The sequence below is a fragment of the Eretmochelys imbricata genome, chromosome 14, assembly GCF_965152235.1.
Source record: "Eretmochelys imbricata isolate rEreImb1 chromosome 14, rEreImb1.hap1, whole genome shotgun sequence".
NCBI classification, from domain to species: domain Eukaryota; kingdom Metazoa; phylum Chordata; order Testudines; family Cheloniidae; genus Eretmochelys; species Eretmochelys imbricata.
In genome coordinates, this window is record NC_135585.1 from 44,467,583 (window position 1) to 44,476,628 (window position 9,046).

Below are 9,046 nucleotides of genomic sequence, written 5' to 3' on the forward strand. Positions count from 1 at the left end.
CGGGATACATGCAATATAAATTGCAATGTAACAGCAGACAACAATCCTTCCTTAATTTTCATGAAGCTCACACATCAAGTAAATTCACACTTTTGATCTAGGGTTAATTAAGTAGAGGGATATACATAATGTAAAGGGATAGCATTCAACAGGTTACAGATAAGTGAAGGCAATATCATCCCATTTCCTTTGAACTAAATTAACACTTGAGTGAATTAGTACACTTAACATTTCTTTGATAGTCATACGTTAGTGATGGTAATATAGTATGTAGTCCTGTTTATTTGCCTGAGATAGAATTTTGGGTTTTGTTTGCCCACTTGAATTTTGAGGTTTTTAAAATAGAATTGTTTGTGTCTTATACCCTTATCAACATATGTGAACAAGGGGCTGGGGGGACACCACCGTGTGTTGCTTCTGCCTACAGATGGGGGTTTTTCAATACAAAGAGAAAAGATAAGAAATAGGGTTCCAGTGTTGCTGGATATGGCGGGAGTTTGATATACAGTGTATAATTGACGGCTGCCTGACTCCTCTCCCAAGACAAGGTCAAGTAACCAGTTGGGAGGGGCCAGGGAGATGGGGGAAGCTATAAGGAACACAAAAAAACAATGAAAAAGGTAACCCTGTCCGGTGCATAATTTCACTCCCTACCCCTCCCACGGGGTACAAAAGAGGTGGTACCGAAGCCCCCAGACTCAAGACCCTCCAAAACGGAATATGACCATAAATTGCAAGGGTGGTACCAGGGTTCAGGGTACCGGGGTGTACACTACAGGTATAATTAAGCCCACTACAAAGGAGGAGGGAGAGGAAGCTCTGTTGGTGTAAAGAGCTGGGGTTATGCATTGCCGGCAGTTTGGACACTGGCTACCTGCTTTCTGTCTGCATGACAAGAACCAAGGGAGGGTAGGGGAAGCCCTAACAACACACAAGTGAATCGGCCTATTGCTCTGACCTGAGCTGGCCTGTCAGGGTCACAATTGCTACGTGACCAGAGGGAGCGACATTACTCAGGTATGCCTTCACAGGGATTAATAAACCCATGGCTGCCCTGGATCCACCGACTCGAGCTCATGGGGCTTTGTAGCCAGACAGCCAGCCCCCCCCCGCTCAGACCAGCATTGCTGGAAACACAGGAGGAAGCCGGAACAGGGCACTTAACATATATTCCAGCACAGCCTTTGAAGCTGTGAGAAGCACAGGTGTGCTGCTACAATGTGCCTCTGGGGGCAGATACAACGATTAAGCTCACAGCAGGCAGAGGCCCTGTGACAGACATGGCTTTTAGCCCCTACTAAATAGCGTGATGCACACACACCAACATCCTAGTTGGGAAAATATTTACCCTGATAAAAGAAATGTCCAGTAGTCAACACTTATTGTTTCTCTCCCTTGCAAGTGTAAACTACTCTTGCGAAAGCTGGCGTCACCCAGACAGACCAGCCTCAATTTGGCATAAGAAAGGAGAAAGAGAATAAAGGAGTACAGAGGTATAAGTAGGGGACCTACAGCACCATGATTTTGGAGTGCTTTTCACTATCTATCTGCTGGTCAGATAAGTGACAGCCTCCCAAGGCTTCTGCAGCTAAGAGGGTCCCTACGCCTTGTCCCTTATTCGTCTTTCCGCGGAATTGAGTGACCGATCCTGGCTTGGCACCGCTGGAATCGAGAGATGCAAGGAGGGTAAGAAGCACCCACACCTGATCTCCTATCTTTAGTGTACACATATTTTGAAATAGAGCTCTAGACTTTGTTTTCTTTCTTTGGGATTGTGGCTTCAGTTTTGTAACTTGTTTGTGTGTGTAACATCTCTACATTTAAATAAGTAGGCACTAGCAATTTTGTAACCACATGATTAGAATCTAGCTTAATAAATTTTGGTAACCATTTATGCATAAGCCTGACTTGTTTTCTCTGGTTTACTGTAAAGCAGCCGACACAATTAAAGAACCTCAGCCGTTTTGGCTCTAAAGCCTGGCCATTAGGTGAGAGTACTAAGAGCCTAGTGTTGAGTTGTGCCGCCTCCACGGGGCAAACTCTTGGGGCACCTGTCAGTCAATCCTGGCTGCCCGCTGCGAAGGAGCTGTGAGCTCTAGCAGTTAAAGTCACGGGTGTGGAGAGGCTCTTAGTGCTGCCATTGGGGCACCTGTCAGTCAGTATTGACTGCCCGCTGCAAAGGAGCTCTGAGCTCTAGCAGTTAAAGTCACGGGTGGTTAGGACCTTGGGGCATCCGTCAGCCTAGCCCGGGCTGCCCGCCGCGAAGGGACAGTGCGTCCTAGCGGTTAAAGTCACGGATGGTATAAACGGGCATAGCTGGCACCTCACCAAACATCCTTGGCCGTCGGCTAACAGGCTTGGGCTCTGGGGCTGAAATATTGCTGTGTAGACATTCGGACCCAGGCTGGAGCCCGAGCTCTAGGACCCTACACAGCAATTTTTAGCCCCACAGTCCAAGCTCTGCAACCCCAAGTCAGATGACCCAGGCCTGCCGAAGCCATGCCACAGGGCTTTTATCCCCATGTAGACATACCCGAAGGGACTGGGACTCATGACACCCAGGTTATATTCCTCAGAGCTGCTGTGTGACCTCTAGCCAGTCACTTCCCCTCTCTGTACACTCTGAAAAATGAGGATGATGATCCTGACCCGGCTTGATAAATCACTTTGAGATCTACAGCTAAGTTGTATTGTTATCTCGATCTACAGGGTAACCAGGCACAGAGCAGGGAAGAATACCTGAAGAATGCAGCTGGGTGGGAAATGGGTTTCCCATCCTGCAAGACTTTTCAAGATTTTGAGAGAGACAAAGAAGGTGAGGTATCATTTTTTATTGGACCAACCTCTGTTGGTGGATGGGACAAGCTTTTGTGCTTCACAGAGCTCTTTCTCTGGTCTGGAGAAGAGAACCATAGTGTCCATGATCAGTACAAGGTGGGACAGATTGTTATGCATAAGGGGATCACACATATTATAGGAGACCACTTAAAATGAAGTGGGCAATTAACATGAAGTGGGCGATTAAAACTCTGCAGAATAGGCGGAAGGCCCATTGGCTCCAAAGGAGCTACAGCCAATTTACACCTGCAGGGCGACCAATGTGAATTCAATATTTTTTAAAAGTCTTGCAGCGTTGCATCTGCAGCCCATTGAGCTTTTTAGTTTAGTGCTGTCTGTAGTAAGAGAAAAATTAATGTAATGGCTGAGAAAGAAAGAAAGAAAGAAAGAAAGAAAGAAAGAAAGAAAGAAAGAAAGAAAGAAAGAAAGAAAGAAAGAAAAAGATTTGGGCCATTCATCCCAACAGAAGTTGAAGATGAGATACTTGAAAACTGTGCAACACTGAATTCCTCCAAAGTTCTATCCCTAGAGGGACTGAACCATTCTCCGCCACCAATAAAAGTTACACTTGTAATTAAACCCAGGGGGCAAGGAGCTAAGAAAGTGCAGACGGGTTCAGAACTTTTGAATCAGCTTCGGATCACATTGGCAGGCAAAAAATATGGATTTATAACTGTGTAATGGGCTAGATCCCCAGCTGATGTAAATTGACATCGCTCGACGGAAATCCAAGGCCCAGATTCTCAGTTGGCGTAAATAGGCCAAACTACCATGAACTCAATGGAAGTGTAACAATTTACACAAGCCCATGACCTGGCCCTTAGTTTTTAGTCTTCACCTCTGGGTACCTCTTGGTGAATGACTTCAGTCAGACAAGGCAGGCTGAGCTGTGGGTTCCTCTAGAGCTGCTGATACAATGCAGGAGGAAAAAAAAGTCTCTGCTCCCCCAGAAGTGATTACGTGATGTTAATGAAGGAACAGGCTATTCCAGGCCAGCTGAGATTCTGGTGCGACAAGGCTCTTCGCTATTGTGGATCATGTGTCTCTGTTAGAAATCGCTGTTTTAGTCCCTTCCAACCCTGAGATTCTATGATTCATTCATTCTATGATTCATTCTACAAACACCTTGGGACATGCTTTGGGCCTCTGCCCTGCCTTGTTTTTAGCCAAGGGTCCTTCCAGGGATGCTGCCATCAAGTGAGATAAAGGGCGGGTACTGTTCTCCCTCTGTGGGGTTAGAGTTGGGCAGGTTGTCAGGGTGGTTTGCTCCAGAGGTGAGATCAGAGCTGGGCGTAAAGCCTTGGAGACCGGATTCAACTGTTTAGCCCCAGAGTAGGGACATCCTGGGCTGTGACAATATCTGAACCCTGCACAAGACAGGATCAGCTCTAGAGCTGGGAGGAGTTTTCAGTCTCTGATCCCATTTAGTCCTTCATCTCCCAGCCAAGCCTGTCCAAGGAGGGGAGCAGGGAGCACCCCTCTCTGGAGTGGATCCCTGTCTACTAGGAACTGCAGAGAGACTCAGGAAATCCAGCGAAGGGACATGGAAACTGCTGCTGGATAATACAGTGATGGGGGCATGAGAGAGAGATGACCAAAGAATCCTGGTACTGGAGGATCAAAAGCATCGCACGTTGGGAAAAAATCCACAAAGACCAACAGACTACATTTTTGCTTTCAATTCTACACGTGAAGGTATTAATGTACAGACAAATTTAATAATAGAGATATGAATTGTAATTGGAACTTTTAAAGACTTTTATTATCAAGCAGCTAGAGCCTGCCAGATTTCTTTTCAGCAGAATGTAAGAACTGAAATATAAATTACAATTTGAACTCTTTAAGGAATTAACTCTCAGTCTAGTCAGACATCTAGATACAGTCAGAGAAAAAGAAGGTGGACAATGACTTTGCATCAGAAATCAGAAATGTTTGCAGGGTTTAGCAAGCAACAACTAATTTCTTTTCAGCTAAAAAAACTACTGTAAACTGGAAATTGCACATTGCAAACCAAAGAATATTGGGATTTGCAGATTTCAAGAAAAACTAAACCAAATATCTGAGTATCGGAGATACTTTCCCTGAACATTTTTGTTTAGTTCAAAAACTCATTTTCCTACAAAAAAACTCATTTTCCTACTACTACAAAAAAAATCTAAATTTCCAAACATCTCTAATTTGGAATGGAGCTTTAAACAAGGGAGGGGAACACTAGTACTGTTCAATAATACCATAATTTCAAAACCATTTTTTCTCTTGAAACTGGGTTTGTTTCTGTGTCAAAGGGATAATTACTGGAAGGTCAAAATTGAATAAGCAGCAGAGCTGACAGCCACAGTTGATACGTTATGCACACTAGCACCTTTAGACTCAGAGTTGAACCACCAGTTAAAGCCAGTCTATCTCAATGTTGCCAAAGGACATACAGGAGGTAAATGGGACTAGAACCCATATTTCCAGGATTTCCTTGGAAGTTAACAAGATAGACACAGGCCCAGGATTACAAAGGGTTTAAGCACCTGAAGAAGGAGAAAGGCGCCTTTGGGGATTTACAATAGCATCTGAGCAGGTTAGGTGCTATCTTTTAATCACAGGTTTCAGAAAAAGAAAAGGAGTACTTGTGGCACCTTAGAGACTAACCAATTTATTTGAGCATAAGCTTTCGTGAGCTACAGCTCACTTCATCGGATGCATACTCTGGTTTCAGAGTAACAGCCGTGTTAGTCTGTATTCGCAAAAAGAAAAGGAGTACTTGTGGCACCTTAGAGACTAACCAATTTATTTGAGAGTAAGCTTTCGTGAGCTACAGATCCGATGAAGTGAGCTGTAGCTCACAAAAGCTTATGCTCAAATAAATTGGTTAGTCTCTAAGGTGCCACAAGTACTCCTTTTCTTTTTATCTTTTAATCGTGGCCCACAGATAACACAGAAGCTTGGCTGGAATCAGGGAACCCTGGTGGCGATTGTACTCCCTGTGTTATGCTGGGGTCAGACTAGAGGGTCTGAATGGCCCTTTTGGCGTTATCACCTTTGTTTCTGTGCCCTTGCCTCTGAATCTCTGCTTCTGAGCTGTGCAGGGCTCTAGGGCGTGAGTCCTGCTAGCCCTCAGGAAATAGACGTGGATAAATCACCTTCCCGCAGCATCAGTCCTTTAATGTCAGTGCAGCTCAATGCCAGCTACTCACAGCTCGTCTGCAGAGAGCAATCGGTTTGAGTCTAGTTCAATCGCTGAATGAGGCTGAAAGGATTCTCAGATACCTGTGCCCTTAGCTTCTAGATTCTGCTATATAGATAGATAGTGACCAAAAAATCCTAGTGCTGGATGACTGAATGTGTCTTCCGTTGGGAAAAAGCCACAAAGGCTAGCACAGGAAGTTTGCTATTTCAATTAAATGTGTTGGGGGATCAACATACAGGGAAGAATTAAGATGATAAATATGAATTACAATACAAACTGGTTAAGACCTTTCCCATCAGTTTAATCAAATACCTACTGCTGACTGGAATTTTTCCTCCCATTAGGAAAAGTTTTACTTTTCACTGAACACCCTAAATCCATTCCCCGCTCCCCACCCCACCCCCCGCCCAGTTTTTGGCAAATGAAAACTTTCTGCTGAAAACTGATTTTTTTTAATTCCAAAACCAATATAGTTTGTTTTTTTAAGTTTTCTTTTTTTTTTTTACAAAACAATCCCAAAATGTTTGAGAAAAGCAGACAGATTCTGAGATGTGTTGTTATTTAGCTTAAAAACCAATCTCCATTAAAAAGAACACAGCTGAAAAATTTCCAACCAGCCTCTATGCACAGAGTTTGGGGTGGAAAAATGACAGATGAGCTGCTATTTACGATGCTGGGTGAGTCAACATCATATTGCCCTGCAAAGTGAGAATCAGGCTGTGTTAGAATTTTAGTTGATCAGTTTCATACCCAAGTTGTGAGAATTGTTGGGTTTGGAGTGTGCTTTGTTCCATCCTTCATACTGCATTTTATCAATCCACACCTTGGGCCAAATCGTCAGATGAGATAAAGTGACGAAGCTCCATTGACTTTAAAGGAGCTGACCTAATTTACACTAGTGTGGTAATGTGACTCCTTGATTGTCAGAGGCGAGGAGCACTAACAACACCTACTCATTGTAAGTGATGAGTTCTGTGCACCTTTGACATTCATAGAATGAGATATTAGGGAAAGGGGAATCAGAGCCATTCCCTCTGTCGCTCTAATCCTGACCATTGTCTTTCTCATTCCCTCCACAGACATCGCACAGTGTACTGCGGAAGAAAATGTCCAACCAAACTGCCATGACCGAGTTCCTTCTCCTGGGATTCTCTGACATTCGGGAGCTGCAGATTTTACACTTTGTGGTGTTTCTACTGCTTTACCTGATATCCCTGCTGGGGAACCTTCTCATCATCACAGCCAGAGCCCTTGACCGCCACCTTCACACCCCCATGTACTTCTTCCTGATGAATCTGTCCATCCTAGACCTCGGCTCCATCTCTGTCACCATCCCCAAATCCATGGCCAGTTCCCTCACGAACACCAGATCGATTTCTTATTCTGGATGTGTTGCCCAAGTCTTTCTCGTCTTCTTCTTCGCTTCAGCAGATTTTGCCTTACTGACCATCATGGCGTACGACCGATACGTCGCCATCTGCCAACCACTGCACTATGAGACAGTGATGAACAGGACAGCATGTGTCCAAATGGCAGCCAGTGCCTGGATCACTGGAATTCTCTACTCTGCACTGCACACTGGGATCACCTTTGAAATCTCCTTCTGTGGAGGCAACATGGTGGATCAGTTCTTCTGTGAAATCCCCCAGCTCCTCAATCTCGCCTGCTCTGACTTGTACCTCATTGAAGTTGGGTTTCTCATCTTTAGTTCATTCTTAGGCTTCAGCTGCTTTCTTTTCATCATTGTGTCATATGTTCAGATCTTCAAAGCAGTGCTGAGAATCCCCTCTAAGCAGGGTGAGCATAAAGCCTTCTCCACCTGCCTCCCTCACCTCACCGTGGTGTCCTTGTTCTTTAGTACTGCAACCTTTGCCTACCTGAAACCCACCTCCAGCTCAACCTCAGGTCTGAATCTCATAGTGGCTGTACTCTATTCTGTGTTGCCACCAATGATGAATCCGATCATCTACAGCATGAGAAACAAAGAGATCAAAGGTGCACTGAGTAAACAGATAGGTTGGAGGTTATTCACTAAGAACAAAATGTCCCTATGTCTCCTTCGGTAGCAATTTCATTCTGTATTTCTTTATAAATAAAATCTGATGACATTATTGCCTCCATGAGAAAATACTGTGCACTCTGTTTATGCGGAATTGGGTATTTGCACTAGTAAAGATACAGACAAACATGACTCAGGAAAAAAAGGAGTTTCTATAGGTTTACACCAATGTAAATAAGATTGGAATATATCATATACTGCTACCGATCACCATACTACCTGAGACCCTTGCCTATAAAATCAGTAGTCATAGCAGAGTCCCTGGTGAGGTCTTTGGCTCTTCTTATATCATGGGATAAAAACTCAGATGGAGGTATCGATGCATTTGTTCTTTGTGTTTTTTGTTTGTTTGTTTGTCAGCTTTTAGCTTATTTTTGCTTAACTGGTTGATTGGTAGTTTGGTTGGTTTGTTTGTTTGTTTGTTTTAGGAGGTTTTGGCGGTGGAAAGGCCTGAGAAGATGGTGAGTGTTTGGTGAGATGGGATTTTCAATGTTTGTCCCTTCTTGGGAGTATCCATATGTCATCTCTTTGATGGGTTTTCTGAGCGAACTGAAGGTTTGCTCCCCACAATGACAAAAGAGTGCAAAAGAGGATTATGCATGGCTTAGTTCCTACTGACATGATTATGTGTAGATTGTTGGGATATTATTGTATTATTAATGATATGTGTCATAAATATAAAGGGAAGGGTAACCACCTTTCTCTCCACAGTGCTATAAAATCCCTCTTGGACAGAGGCAAAACCCTTTCACCTGTAAAGGGTTAAGAAGCTAAGATAACCTCGCTGGCACCTGACCAAAATGACCAATGAGGAGACAAGATACTTTCAAAGCTGGAGGGGGGGAGGAACAAAGGGTATGTCTGTCTGTGTGATGCTTTTGCCAGAAAGAGGTCAGGAATGCAACTCAGAACTCCTGTAAAAAGTTAGTAAGTAATCTAGCTAGAAATGCATTAGATTTCTTTTGTTCAAT

General features: G+C 44.0%; 1 protein-coding gene across 1 annotated transcript; it reads left to right on the forward strand.

Annotated features, from left to right (window-relative positions):
* The first annotated feature begins 7,122 nt into the window (after window positions 1–7,122).
* On the forward strand, window positions 7,123–8,082 carry LOC144275254 (olfactory receptor 14A16-like). Its single transcript, XM_077834439.1, has one exon. The coding sequence runs from the start codon at window positions 7,123–7,125 to the stop codon at window positions 8,080–8,082; it is 960 nt and encodes a 319-aa protein (XP_077690565.1).
* Window positions 8,083–9,046: the final 964 nt, after the last annotated feature.

Bases quoted from the DNA above. Each gene is read 5' to 3' on its own strand.
- LOC144275254 (XM_077834439.1), top strand. From the start codon at position 7,123: ATGTCCAACCAAACTGCCATGACCGAGTTCCTTCTCCTGGGATTCTCT.